This window comes from Coenobita brevimanus, chromosome 52 (assembly GCF_032717465.1).
Source record: "Coenobita brevimanus isolate Jiangsu-jjx chromosome 52, ASM3271746v2, whole genome shotgun sequence".
NCBI lineage: Eukaryota > Metazoa > Arthropoda > Malacostraca > Decapoda > Coenobitidae > Coenobita > Coenobita brevimanus.
Genome location: NC_137005.1, coordinates 8,517,201 through 8,533,128, shown reverse-complemented (window position 1 = coordinate 8,533,128; position 15,928 = coordinate 8,517,201). Strand labels below are relative to the sequence as shown.

The 15,928-nt window shown below is 43.3% G+C and overlaps 1 protein-coding gene across 1 annotated transcript; it reads left to right on the top strand.

The window, feature by feature from the left end:
• The first annotated feature begins 5,934 nt into the window (after positions 1 to 5,934).
• On the top strand, positions 5,935 to 14,777 carry LOC145400445 (sulfotransferase 1C4-like). Its single transcript, XM_080272958.1, has 7 exons — positions 5,935 to 6,108; positions 7,306 to 7,448; positions 8,291 to 8,492; positions 10,260 to 10,386; positions 11,110 to 11,276; positions 13,327 to 13,435; positions 14,665 to 14,777. Exons 1-7 carry the CDS (start codon positions 5,935 to 5,937, stop codon positions 14,775 to 14,777), a joined length of 1,035 nt encoding a protein of 344 aa, XP_080129084.1.
• The last annotated feature ends 1,151 nt before the right edge of the window (positions 14,778 to 15,928 follow it).

Sequence of the window (15,928 nt, the reverse complement as noted above, 5' to 3'; positions counted from 1 at the left end):
CAGAGCTTCTTGTGTGTGTGGATGAGATGTGTGAGGGGTACAGAGCTTCTAGTGTGTGTGGCAGAGAGTAAATCCCTAGATAAACATGAGAACATCAAAGAGAGCGACTTCCCACACCCCAGGCGACGGCCGTGCCATCCAAGGACACATCGCGGGGGTGGGTGAGACTGAGTGACTTGCCATAGATGTGTTTTTTATGCTTTTCTTTATATATTTAGCCTTTATTAATCATTCGGTATAAGGTCCTACACTTTGGGGAATGTTATTGTTGTTGTCTACCATGAAGGAATTTAATAAAGTTTGATACACTGGTACATACATGTTATAAATTTACCCGCAACTTAGCAACATTATTAAAAATGATTATAATGATGACTCTCTCTCCCTCTCTCTCTCTCTCTCTCTCTCTCTCTCTCTCTCTCACACACACACACACACACACACACACACATACACACAGTTGCCCAGTCTATGCCATATCCTTACAAAATCTATGCCTCCTGTTACTAAATAATAGAAAAATAAATGATGTAAACGCTTTATGTCTCTGCAGGACTGGGCGGGATCAGCGGAGTGGAACAAAGAGAGAAGGGGGAGGGACAGAGAGAGAGAGAGAGAGAAGGGGCATGGATGGGGGAGTAGATGGGAGAGGGGAGGGGAGGGGAGGAGAGAGATACTGCACAGGTGGGAGGGAGGGGAGGGGAAAGGTATGGGAAGGAGGGGGGTTATGTTCCTTCGTTATTCAGGTGTTTAAGGGTATGAGATTAGCACCTAGGTAATAATTCTCTCTCTTCCCAGTACCTCCCTCCCCCCACCACTTTCCTCCCTCCCCCAGCACCTCCCTCCAGTACCTCCCACCCCCAGCACCTTCCTCCCTCCACCAGCATCTCCCTCCTTCCCCCGGTGTCTTCCTCTCTCCTCTAATACCTCCCTTTCTTCCTCAGTACCCTACCCTCTGCCCAAATACCTCCCTTTATTCCTCAGTACCTTCTTTCCCTCCCAGTACCTATCTTTCTTCTTCCCCCGGCACTTCCCTCCCTTCTTTCCTACCCCAGCAGCTCTCCCCCTCCCCCTGCACCTATGTCCCTTCTCAACACTATCTATCTATCTATCTATATACCTAGGCTGCTTCCCCCAAGGAAAGGGAGGTAGCCGAGACAGGACGACTCACTCTCCATTTACTCATCCATTCAAACACATTCATTCGCATCTTAGCCCCAAAGGGGAGAACGGACACATCCTCACCGCATCACACCGCACAAGGGTCAACTGCGCAATGCAAGCAGTGACATCCACAGCAGGGCCCGACAGCAGAACTGGTTTACCCCTGCCACATCATAACAGACCCATCCCCTTACCCGCACCTGACCTGACTAGCTGATCAGACCAAATGCGGGAGAATATCCCCTCAGGGCTGCGTCATCACTTATTCATTCACAATTTCTCTCCATTTATTTCTGTCACGCACAGCCACTCTTCCTTGCTCAACGGACATCCCTCTCGCATCCAGCGCTCTCTTCACACTGTCCATCCATCCTATTCGTGGTCTTCCTCTCAGTCTTACACCTCTCACATCAGATCGAGTTATCTTTTTCAACACACTTCCTCTTAAACATATCCTTCCTTTCTCAGAGCATCCCTCCCTAGTGCCTTTTTGTCCATGCCCCCCCCCATCTCTCTCTCTCTCTCTCTCTCTCTCTCTCTCTCTCACCGCCCCGTACCACTCGGCAGACTACCCAGTAATTCAGGCCTGCCGCAGCTAACAAGCGCTATAAACGTAAAAGCCATAAGGGAATGTCGAGGGGCAGATTGCTGTGGCCTCAATATAGGAAACGCTACCTCCCCTCTTTGCCAGGACGGGAAGAGGGGCGGGGAGGGGTCGGGAGGGGAGGAGAGTGGTGGGGAGGGCTTGGGAGGGTAGGAAAGAGGTGGAGAGGGCTCGGGAGGGCAGGAGAGAGGTGGAGAGGGCTTGGGAGGGGAGGAGAAAGGTGGGGGGAGGCGGGATAAAAAGGGGATGGTGAGGGAAGGTGTGGAAACGGGGAGAGAGGTAAGAGTAGAGGAAAAAGGTGAACAGCATAGGGGAGGATAAGAGCCAGGAGAGGGGAGATGGCGAATGCAGGGAGGTAGCTGGGAGTGATGGGGGGGGGGGGCAGAAGTGGAGAAAAGGGAGGAATGCTAGAAAAGCCTCGTCAAAGGATGGGACTGGTAAGGAGGGGAGAGGAAGGGAGGGGTGGAGAGGGAGAGAAGTGTTAAGGAGAGAGTGATGTTGGGGGAGAAGGGGAGATATGAGGAGGGGGAGAGTTTAGAAAGGAACCAGTGAAGAAGCGAAGGGGTGAGAAAGGTGGGGAAGAAGAGAGACATGTTGAGGGTTAAGGAAGGATTGTTGCAGATTAGGGGTGTCGTGGGGAATGGGAAGGGAACTATGCGAGGGTGTTTACGTGATACCCGTAGGTGAGAGCATATAAAAAACCCCGAGAAAGATATAGAAAGAATGCGTAAAAGTACTATTCGGTTACTCAGCAGCTACATAAGTACTATGAGATGACTCAAGCCTCCAAGGTCAGCTCAGTCTACTTCTAGGTTGAGTAGGAGGCGGACTAACATTCAGGGTGTTCGGAGACGTCATTTGTAAGTTGTTTTAGAGTTACACACACACACACACACACACACACACACACACACACACACACACACACACACGCACACACACATTCTCACCCGCTGTTCTGATGCAACGCTCTCCCTCTTTCCTATCATAATACTTGTCTTGTAATGCCAGTTTTGGACCCCCCTCCTTTTTTTTTTTACTTGCTATAGTTGATTCATCTTTACCTGGCACAGATTTTCGTCCCTTTGATGCTTATTTCACGTAGCTCTATGGCAGAAAAAAAAAAATGCTGCTGCTGATCTAGGTCGTTCCCATAGCACTTCTTCGTGACAGTTATCATCTAATGGGGTGGATATGATGTGTATGGCGTGTGTGGTATGGTGTGCATATTTTATATATATAGTTTATGTTGTGTAGAGAGTGTGTGGTATGGTATGCATGGCGTGTGTATAACGTTTATGGTGTACACAGAGGGCATTGTATGGTGTGCATGGCGTGTATATAATGTTTATGATGTGTATACCGTACACATAACGCGTACAGTTGAAGGCAATAATCCGTGTCTCCCCTGCAAATCAAAGCCAGACATGCCATCGTTGAAAGCGAGAGGGTAAAGAAAGAAATTATTCAGACACACGACTGGCTTACAACTACATACAAGAGGTGGGGGTGGCATGGAGGTGCTGCTATGGAGATGGAGACGTGAGGTGAGGTGGTGTGGGGGGGTTGCGTGGAGGTGTTGTTCCGGAGACGGAGAGGTGAGGCAAGGTGGTGTGGGAGGGCGGCGTGGAGGTGTTGCTACGGAGACGGAGAGGTGAGGTAACGTGGTGTGGGGGGGTTGCGTGGAGGTGTTGTTCCGGAGACGGAGAGGTGAGGCAAGGTGGTGTGGGGGGAGGGTGGCGTGGAGGTGCTGCTAAGGAGACGGAAATAGGCGAGGTGAAGGTGTGTGGGCGGTGGGGTGGAGGTGCTACTGTACTATATGTACTCTGCAGAAGTACGAGTATTCTGGAGAAATCGTGAGGCGAATCGTCAATAAATAAAAGACTATCATCGGTGTTTCATTTTATAATTTCTAAAAAGTCCATAATCACCCATCCGTCTGCTCTCCCCTGCCCAAAAGGGGTATTATGAAACAGGTATTCGATTTACCGTGTTGTTTTATCTATACTTCTGGAATTCCAGTTTCATTATGTGTAGTTTGAACCTGACTAAAAATTATTTAGTTTTAAAGTTGTTTTTAGAGTGTAAAGTAACTACCGGTACCGACGTCAACTGCTGCATAAAGAACATAAAAGAGAGGACAACTGCAGTAGGCCAGTTGACCCACGCTAGGCAGCTCCTACAAGTGTGACTAAGCTACTGTAGTTAGATAAGAGACGTAAAGTAAAGAACGAGGTCCCCCACTCACCATACACACCAGAGGAAACTGGCATGAAAAAATGAGAAAGAACACAATGCAGTATTGAGTAGTGTGTTAAAAATTTCCCCTACTCTTAATGAATAGAAGGATCAAGGTCTGGAATTGTCATGGTTAGTATTTGTTTACCGTCTGGGAAAAAAAAATTATCCTGTGTTTATTTTAGTGTGATCTGAACTACAGTGATTCAACAGCTCATTCATTTAATTTTGGTCCTGATTCTCGTCCTTTTACAGCTTAATTCCCAAAGCCCAGTGGCAGATACGGATAATGCTACGGCTTTGCATCTAATATACTATAATCCCGGGCGTGTGTGTGTGTGTGTGTGTGTGTGTGTGTGTGTGTGTGTGTGTGTGTGTGTGTGTGTGCATGGGGGGGAGAGGAGGACACAACCAAAACTGGGAGACGGATTTTGATGAAACTTGACAAGATGGATGGAATTGGGTCCCTGATGGGCCAGCTTCAATTTCATGTCGATTGATTCAGTCTGAGGGGGTGTTTTGGCCCCCAGTAATTGTCCCCACTGGTGTTACATTACACACATGTTGAACAGATGGCAGGGCATTTCCGTGAAGCTTCATTGTTTCATGCTTCGTCTTCTTCTTCTTCTTCTTCTTCTTTTGAGAGAGAGAGAGAGAGAGAGAGAGAGAGGGTTGTACATCTACAGTCCGATGTCAGTTACTTCACTGATGCTACGAACAAAAGATTTTTTTTTTTTTTTTTTTTTTTGGGGGGGGGCAGAAAATGGTGGCAGCTTTGGTGGTGGTGATACCTGTGATGATGATGGTGGTGGTAGCGGTAACTGTGGTGGTGGTGGTAGATGTGATGATGATGGTATGGGTTGCTGTTATGGTGGTGGTGTTAGCTGTGATAATTAGTAGTGGTGGTGGTAGCTGTGGTGAATGTGGTGGTGATGATGGTGATGGCTTTGATGATTATGGTTGTGGTGGTTGCTCTGATGATGGTGGTGATTGTAACTGTGGTGTGGTGCTGTGATAGTGGTGGTGGGAGCTGTGACTGGTGGTAGCTGTGATTGTGGTGGTGGTGGTGGTAGCTGTGGTAGTGACAGTGGTTCAATGGTAGCTGTGATGATGATGGTGGTGGTTGTGGCTGTGATGGTGGTGGTGGTAGCTGTGATGATGATGGTGGTGGTTGTGGCTGTGATGGTGGTGGTGGTAGCTGTGATGATGATGGTGGTGGTTGTGGCTGTGATGGTGGTGGTGGTAGCTGTGATGATGATGGTGGTGGTTGTGGCTGTGATGGTGGTGGTGGTAGCTGTGATGATGATGGTGGTGGTTGTGGCTGTTGTGGTGGTGGTGGTAGCTGTGATAATGATGGTGGTGGTTGTGGCTGTTGTGGTGGTGGTGGTACCTGTGATAATGATGGTGGTGGTTGTGGCTGTGGTGGTGGTAGTGGTAGCTGTGATGATGATGGTGGTGGTTATGGCTGTGGTGGTGGTAGCTGTGATGATGATGGTGGTGGTTGTGGCTGTGGTGGTGGTGGTGGTAGCTGTGATGATGATGGGGGTGGTTGTGGCTGTGGTGGTGGTGATGGTAGCTGTGATGATGATGGTGGTTGTTGTGGCTATGGTGGTGGTGGTGGTAGCTGTTCAGAAATGATCCTCATTTGGGAACTCGACCTTCAAAGCACTTCCTGCAAAGCAGTGTGTGATTTACAGACGGGATCAATGTGGATAAGTGCTGAGTGGCCCAACGGAGCTCTTTTCCTTTTATTTTGTGCTTCGTGCCCAGCATCATATTGTAGTGTTAATCTCTATTGAAACTCAACATTCAAAATGGAAAGATGGCAATTTTAGGCCAAGTTAAAATGAATGAAGTATAGCTAGTGTGGGCTGGGAAAATACTGACCACAATTAACTGTCTATGGGAAGGCAGGTGTCTGAGGCAGGATGAGCAAGCAGCTGGCTTCTGGACATGAGGTGGTGCCCATGAGTGAGGAGTGGATGGCAGAGAAGCCGGAGACAAGACAGCTCTTCAACAAAGGAATGGTGCGCATCATGCCAGAGGGATGGCTCTACCCCTCCACGGCAACCTTCTTCCTTGACAAATTGCAACATTTTAAGGTGACTTAACTTCCTAGAGACAGTATTTTCACGGGCTAAGAAAGCTGTCTAAGACTACTTCTCTTATAGTATACTTTGTACATTAACTACAGTACAATTTGTTATCGCTTGGTATATTATCCGTATACCTTCAGAACAACACAAGGGACTCTTTACCAGCCAGAAGCAGAGTTATCCTTGTAAGGAAGACATAATCTGGAATTTCCTATGCTCATATGAACAAAGTCCCTCACTGCTGGTAGCTGCACATCAGTCAACTTATATTCATTTACATTTCAGCATCCATGGAACTGGAATCATTTTGCATGTATAAAATTTATGAATGAAAAGACTCTTCGTTTTCTCTACTGAACATATAATTCCTGTTATTCCAAGTGCTGAAATACACAGAGCTTCCATGTAACATTGAGAGCTGATAAAGGAAGGACTTGTTTATAATAGTTTAGTACTAAAACACAGCAAATGTACAAATATAAAACAAGTAGACAGCCATCACAGTGTGCATACCCCCGCCAATACCAGTACCAGACAACTCAGATTCCCACCAAAGTTTAATCAACTTTTTCTTGGCCCATGACCAATTTATCCACAAAATTTCATTAAAATTTATTAATAAGATTTTGAGATGTGAAAAAAAAAATCCTGAACTGCAACACGAGCTCTGACCACCACCAAAATATAATAAACTCGGACGAGGACTCACATAATCACAAATTTCATTGAAATCCATCCTCAGCTTTTTGAGATATCTTGTGGACAAGAAAAGAAAAAAAGAACAATAAATGTCTTCAACCAAGACCCTGAGTCACATCACCAAAACTTAATCAACCCTTCTTTGGCTCCTGAACCATTAAATCACAAAATATCATTGAAATCCATCAACAACTTTTTGAGATATCGTGTGAACACACAGACAAACAGGGGTAAATACATCACCTCCTCTCATTTTCGTCGGCGGAGGTAAAATATACAGCACAAAATAAAAGCTCTAAAAGAACTCAATCATCTATTTTGGACAATGTGAAGAATGGCTAGCATCAACTTTTACAAAAATCTATGGGTACATTAAATTATGCTTGCCCAAACTGGCATGTAGTGTACACTGGATAAGTGGACAGAGTCATTCTTGCTCACTACAGTGGAATATATACCAGTACTTTATGTTGAAAATGCACTGCGTGGCAACTGCTGTTCCAGTTCCGTCCTGATGATGTGGTGGTGGTGACCCATCCCAAGACTGGTACGTGGACGCAGGAAATCCTCTGGACGATGCTCCACAACCCAAACCTCGACAACCCAGACGCCAATGAAACGCTCCTGCTTCGATCTCCGGATATTAGGTATAAATGAGTTTCTGATCACTTTTACTCTTATGTACAGGTCACACGTACAGTATAATCGCCCCTTGCATTGTGCAGGTTTCGCTTGCACGAATACACCTTCTGTGGCATAATAAATATATATATATAATGATTCCACTTGAACGGAAAATTGATCCCTTCCACGCAGAATTAGAGCTGATAAAATAAGTTGATGCGTCAGTTAACAGTGCTCCCGTTCACTCTGAGGCTTGGAAAATATATGTAAAAGTCGCAAAAAATATGAAAATCGAGACTCCTATGCAGTTCATTGCAAGTAAGAGCTTATTTGAAGCGTTTTGTCAATATTATCCACTACTGTTTCACAACAGGCCTATAAAATCTGTCACATGTCACTTTAATAGACTGGCTGACCGACAACAGGTATGTGTTATTTTTTACTATATTTTTCTAGATGGCAATATAGGAACCCTGGGGAAACCTTGATTTCGTAGGTTCGTGATACAGTGGGTGGCAGACTGCAGAATATGACACGATTCTTGTGTCTGTAAGTAATAAAACATATGCTTGTACAATCCTAAACGGCCTGGAAGAAACTCCTAAATGTCCAGACTACAGCGTTACTTGAGCACTGTCTCTGTGTATGCAAAGGCTGATGGTTTAGAAAAATCTGAATTTATCCGATAACACAAGAGAGGTGGGATCTTTTTTCCCTTGATTTATATGTGGAAGAAAAATATAGGTTTGTGTTATAGATCTCCCTTTATCGCAGAAAACTGGGCTAAGACAGCTGGATTTTTGTAGACTGTGTCATATTAGGATTAGATGATTAACATTACATTTTTCATTTTGCCGCGGTACAGTCAGGATATGCTGCATGATGGGAAGGCCATACCCGACATGAGGCCGGAGCTGTTTACCAACAAGCTGGACAAGCTATGCCCAGGCCGGAACCATGAGGACGGGGTGTTGCTGCAGATAGCGGAGGTCATGCAAGGACCCTGCGTCATCAAGTCACACTATCCAATCACCCTCTTCCCACCTAACTTCCTCGACACCACTAAGGTACCCATTAACACTACCTCAAGACCCTCTTCCCACACAGAGCACACATAAGGTACCCATTAACCCCATCACCTTCGTCTCACATCACATATTGAGGTACCTATTAACGCTATCCTATCACCCTCCTCCCATCTTACACACTTGACTGCATTAAGATACCTATTAAAACTGGCCTCGTCACTCCTTTCCCACATTACATATTAAGGTGCCCATTAGCAATATCCCATCCCTCGTCCCACCGAAGGGACTTGTTAACACTACCCCTTCAGCCACCTCCTGGACACAAGCATAAACCTGATAAAAAGCCTCGTCACCCTGACAGCATGATACAACACCAAGTGAGGAAATCTGACAAGTGGCCTCGACTGCTGACTAAGAATTATTTCCTTACATACCTTATACAATACTGCATAGATTACTGGGTACACTAATCCATGCTCTGTAATTCAGTTTTATGGGCAATTTTAATTGTACGAATAGATTAACAGAAATTAATTGTAATGTAACATCAGTATCTAGAGCAAGGCTGAACTTCCACAGAAAAAAACAAAAAAACAAAACAAAAAACAAAGCGTCCCTGTCTTATTCGGGAATCAGTTTGGGAAAAAAAGGAGAAACGACGAAAAATGCACATATAGAAAGTAAGGAAAATACAAGATATTAAAAAATGCAGAAGTAGCCTTGAAGTGTGGCCGTGGAGATATCAAGCTATCACTGAACGATAACATTTTTTACATATTCTTTATAAAGATATAGCAAACTGCGCACTCTGTGGGCTAGACCAAGGCCGTCTTAAATCAAGACGGCCTTGGATAGACACACACACACACACACAGTTTGGATTGACTGCACCACGCCAAGCACACTGGTAGATTATAAACAAAGTCAGTTGATTGCCTGCTAGCGAACACAAGGCGGTTGTGATCATTTTGTAATTCGTGTATTTCCACTTTAAATGATTTAACGCAAAATAATTTACCATCACAACTTACTGGTGGATGTTGCATATGAATTATTAATAAGATGTTTTTTCCCCCAGGCTCTGTAAAAAAAAAAAATAATAATAAAATTGAGATGACCTGGTAAAAATAAATAAATAAATAAACAAAAAGGTACTAAATTATTCACATTCAACATCTAGTAGTAAGTTTTGAGCGGAAAATAATCTTGTATTAAATAACTTCTTTCAAGTGGAAATACACGAATAAACAAATCTTTCACTGCTGCCTTGCGTCTGATGGCAGGTACTCAGCTGACTTTGTTGACAATCTACCGATGCACCATCACTCCATGCTCCATGTGTGTGCATATCTAACCCACATAATGCTTAATTTACTATTTATTTATGATGTATTTATGAAAGTGCCGAAAAAGTCTGGGCTCAGTGACAGACCGCATGCCTCTGCAACAACATTGTTTTCGATCTACGCATCTCACTCTCACTTTGAATTAATAACAATACCTAAACAGGTCTTAGGTAGTTAGTTTCTTGTTAACTAGCTGAGGGTATGGTTAGGTTAAAATGACTAATGAAATGAGGAAACGAGTTATGTGTAGCCACTAACAGAAGCCTTGGGATCGAGGAATGTCGGACTGCTGGACCCATCTTAGGGAATAATATTACTCTTTTTACACGCATTATACATGAATATTAGCCATTCGCGAGGGATATTATAACGTATTCCACGCGAATATTCGGGGCTAACTGTATACTGAAGTTCAATAAAAAGAACTTTGGTTATAATGGTGATAATTTGGTTGTTGCAGGTTGTGTATGTGGCCAGGAACCCAAAGGACACTGTTGTGTCGTATTATCACTTCTGGCGTTCTCTCAAAATGTTCAGCTATCAAGGCACCTTCGAGAACTTTGTTGAAGAATTTATAAATGAAAATTGCAAGTATCTTTGTATTTATTATTTTCTAGTGTGTTTTTATCCAATATATATGCAAGACATAAAAAATTACCATCAATAATGATTTAGACAAATTGATTACGTTTCTGTCTGGTGTGCGGTGCAGTGTGTACAGACATTGCCGTTAGGGCGCAGACAGCCACAACCCCCCATGCTACTGTACAGTTTTGCCATCTACCAAGGATGCCACCCTAGCTGAAAAAGCATAATGGAGGCATGCAGAGCCCACGAGATGTTCCTGGCTCAGGTCTGTCATTGTGAGTTAGTGGTCAGGGTGGTTTCCTTGGCAGATGCAGAAACAATTACAGGTGCATGAGAGGTACACCTTCGTGGCAGAATCGATGTAACTGGCAGTTATATAAATGACCCTGAACTTCCTCCCTGTACCTGGATTGAAGAATGATGTAGTACAGGAAGGCATCTTCAGCGTGTAGTCCACCGCCTTCAAGTTCAGATGAGCCTAAGGCCACAATTCCAAAAGACTAGTACAACCCCAACTCCTCCCCACTGGTCATGGTATAAAAAAGTTTAAAGAGACTCCAAGCCTGGGGTTTCTGGTTCTGTCCAACACTATCAGTATTCCAACAGGGTTTATACTGTACAAATGTCAGATTTCACATATGATTCAAAATTTTCTGGCTCAAATACATCTGCTGTACAAGCAGCCATGCTCAGTGTTAATGCAATGATTGTGTTGCCAACAGTGGTAGTTGGACCCTACTGGCCCCACCTGGCAGATGCATGGCGACGGCGAGATCATCCATACCTGCTCATTGTCTTCTATGAGGACCTACAAGCTGACATCATGGCGGAACTTCACAAGATTAACAAGTTCTTGGGAACCAACTTGACTCAGAAGCAGCTGGAGAATGTAAGCCAGTATGGAGTTTTGTCAAAACCACTCACTCAATGCATGTACTTTATTACAGCATACAATAAGCTTGCTGGTGACTAGATTATCAAGACAGATTAATATATATATATATATATATATATATATATATATATATATATATATATATATATATATATATATATATATATATATATATATGTAGGGTTCGCGCCCCGCCGGAGAAATAACCTTTGGGAGCGTTCTTCTTTCCACGTACTGCATTGGCGGACACAAGGGGTGCTGTGGTTGAACCAGTGTCGCATACTATAAAGTATGCTTGCACCCAGTCGGCTTGCGTGGGCCGATTACACATGGTTCACAGACTACACACACATCCAAAGTCACTCCAACACTACAATTACACTTACAAGCACTTCTGACCTTTCATAAAACCTCTACTAGACAACCTAAGCCACTTTGGTAGAGATACAATTGCTGTGTCGTCCCCACTTCGGTCGGGATAGGCCGGTCCTGCAGTGGACACACAAACGGCTGGTGAGATGATATCTCTCTCTCTCTCTCTCTCTCTCTCTCTCTCTCTCTCTCTCTCTCTCTATATATATATATATATATATATATATATATATATATATATATATATACTGTCCTCTCCTCCATCCTTCTTTCCTTCCATCTTCTTCTGTCTTTCCTTCATTGTTTCCTCGTCTTTCTGCCTGCGGGTGACTTTACACTCCCTCTTTTGTCTTTCATTCCTTCATTCTTTCCCCTTCCTTCTGCCTGTGGGTGACTCTACACTGAGTGACAAGCCAAATAGTTTCCTGTACACCAGGAAACCATTTACTACGCTGGGTGGTAACCATATAACCAAATTTTGGCGCCTGGTGGTTTAGCGGGTAATTATTGTGCTCCAATCGGATTGAGCCGGTGAAGGTTTATATCCAAGGGATGATTGGGGTTTAATGCTCACGTAATGCCACTCAGGGATGAGTGAGGTTGGTCACTCTCATCTTAAATGTCAGGACCAACTGCCTAGCCCCGGGCTCCTACGCTCCTCATGGGGCAACGTAGGATTGGATGGATGGATATATATATATATATATATATATATATATATATATATATATATATATATATATATATATATATATATATAAGAGATATAGTGATTTTCAAAAAACAAAACCCCTGACAGATTCATATGGTCTGGGGAATTGAATAAGAGGTAAAGCGATTATTTTAGGCTGGGACAGTGAACAGTTTATGGGGTCTGAATTGTGTTAAAAAGTCTTTTAATTAATCTGCTATAAGTGTCACTGACATGCAACGATTATATGGCAGATAATGCTCACAGAACAGGTAAACCCGACAGAACAGGTAAAACACACCTCGTGAGGTGTTTTTAACTGAGCAATATCGTTTCACTCTACTGAGCTTCGTCAAATTACTCAGAGCAAAACGATGTTACTGGTAAAGACCTCCACCTCACAAGGTGTGTTTTTACCTACCCACTGACCTGTCAGTAAAATACCTCGGCATAAACCATGACACCAGTACAGAATACGACAGTCCCTAGGATGTTCAGTAAGCAACAGTAGTCGTGTCGCGGTTTTGTCCGAAAATTAAATGTAACTCGTGAAACATTATGGACCGTCCGTATGACAGACGTCGGAATGTACCAGACGCTTAGCCCATTAGCTTATGTTTTCACCAAATTTCACGACACAATTATTGTTGCTTACTGTACATAGTATGGATGGGTACTGGCACTCGAACAAACAAACTAGAAGCTGTATTTATCAAGCAGTAAATAGTGAAGCAGGTAACCAGTAGAGAAAAATCCAGTCTGGCTGACCGCACTAATTTGAATTATTTTTCACGAGGTGGGGAGAGGGACTGGAGACAACTTTGGCCTCATTTTTCCTCTGACTTATATCCTCACAACAAACAAAACTCCTTGTTCCAAACGTTCTCACCTCATCTAAACCCGGGAAATAATATGATGAGTCTTATGTTTTATGACATGAAATACGGGTCTTGAAACATCTTAAATCTTTTTTCCCCTCAGGTAGCCAAACAAGCAGCTTTCCCCTCAATGAAATCACGGGGCGAACCTCTGTATAAGGAATCTTTTAACAAAGAGGTTCTCGAGAAATCCGGGGGATACATCAGAAAAGGTGAGTTCTGATCCTGGCAGATTGGAGATGAAAATAAATAAAAGCAGTCATTGATTATGTAATGGTGGATTAAAGGCTTAGAAGATGAGTTATAGATGCAACATCAATAAGATGGTTATCAAAACTTCCAGACAACGTTGCGGTATTAGCTGAGGTTAAAATTAAAAACAAATGAAAGTACAGTCCATGAGAGAAAGCAGAGGTCACTAATGGAAAAGCAAGATTAAAGAGCATATAGAAGGGCAAAACTGCTGAATGTTATAAGATCAGGGTGAGACAAATATATCAGATTATAGGCGGTATTCCCGTGCAATCAGGAAACTTAATGACACCTTTTCCGTACCGGTTTAATTCTGATTCTTCCCTATTACTACATTCTTGTGTGTTATTCATGCAATCTATGTCGATATTAAAAATGACATAATAAGCAAAACAGGGAATATTAAAGGGTAGAAGGGAAAATAAATCGTTAAGGAAGAGGTGATAGGGAGTCTCCTTACGCGACGAGAGCCTATGAGAATGGAACCACAGTATAGTACATGAGGATAAGGTTACAGTGAGAATGTTGAATGATGTGGAGAAGGATGTACCAGAAACAAATGAAGCAGAATTGGGTATGACAGCATTAAAAAGAAAGGCAATGCACAGTTCAAATAAAGACCTGGATGTAATGTGAATAAAAGGCATAGAGGGATATGGCTAAAATGTATCAAGAACGTGTAAAGATTGAGGAATTGGAAATGGTAAATGATGCAACACATATAATAAAAGAAATCAGGAAGTGAGTGGATGATGAGCACGGAAAAAATGTGTGTGAACAGCGTAGGAATATCATGGAATACAATATAACTATTAAAAGGTCTGCATACTCATGATACTTTTAGTTTTTAAATACAGAAAGATAGTGCTTTGCGAAGGTGGTGTATGAATCTCTGTATATCATGAAAATTTGTCGTGCCCAAAACAAACAAGTAAATAAACACACAGACACTGGTATTTGAAAGGAAGAAGCAGGATACAGTAAATTCTGATATAGGGTAGGAAGAGGAAGCAAGATGACGTAGAGTACGGCATAGATAGGGGGGAGGGATGTGAGGTGCATGAGGACGTTGAGAGTTTTAAATCCCTGGGAACCGTATTATGTAAGCTTGGTAAAATGGAATGCTTAGGAAATATGGGTGAATCAGTACAGGTCACTGAAAGCAAACACTGGTGCCCTATTCCCACAGGGGTGTCAGGTGACTGGAAGAATCACCTGTCGCCAGAACTGAACCAGAAGATGGACCAGTGGATCCAGAAACACACCGCTGAGCTTGGACTAACCTTCAAATGGGGCAACTGAGGTTATTTTCACCACTGTGGCCACTGACGTTATGTCCACCACTATGGCCACGGGACACCTCACGCTCTATGTCCATCACTGTGTCCACGGCCTTTTTCTAAAGTACTGCTTCTGCCTCCGCTACCACTTGCACCTCGACTGCCCTTGGACACCTACTATGTATACTAACCTAAAGGTGCTCATGCTGGCTGCAGATTTAACCCTTAAGCTAAGACAGGTTAGCATTAATAAAATATTTATTTGGTGTTAGAGGAACAGAGGTGTTGCATTACTTTTGTACCTGCTTAGAACACAAAGTACGTGACAGCAAAGAGTGCCTACATTTTTTGTTCAAGTTCTTGGAGAAAGTTGTGTTTAAACTTTCACACTACTAATGCTTCTCAGTTTGCATCGCCCATATTCACTGGATGTACGGTTGTTAATAATTAAAGTTCTGAAACTATTGTATACGACAGACTGGAACCCAAGTGATATTTTCCGCTGTGTGTGTGTGTGTGTGTGTGTGTGTGTGTGTGTGTGTGTGTGTGTGTGTGTGTGCGGCGAGACTGAGTAGCTAAACATTCAGCTTAATGGCAAATAATGTTAATGATACAGATTAAAATAACTTTCTACTGAAACGGGACTCAGTGGAATGGCAAGAAGTGATTCCCGCCCACCTGTCTCTGCAATACACCCCATTCCTATCATCATCCTGCCTTTCGTTGCAACTATCCAGCAGTCCTCTCATACCCTGCCCAGCCCACCTAAGCACCCTGTTGATTTACATCTGGTCCCTATCCTCTCAGCTGACCCCAAGCTCACTCTGCCCGCCCACATCTTAATCATATATACTCGTACCTTAATGTCCAATTGAAATCACACACCTGCCCCTTTCCCACCTGAATATACAGCAAGGGGGCTGTATAATTAACCTGTCCATTTCTGTAAAACAATTAACGGCTGTACTAATTACCCATACCTCCATTATCCTCCATAACAAATAAATTGAATAAATAAATATATAAACAGGATGAACAATGAAGTATTTACACAAACCGGCAAACACTAAAAAAGGATTGGTAAAGGGCGATCACTGGAAAAGGACAGGGTGATGGGAGAGTGGATGAGAAGTGTGAAGCGTTGCAGAGCTTCTAATGTGTGTGGATATGAGT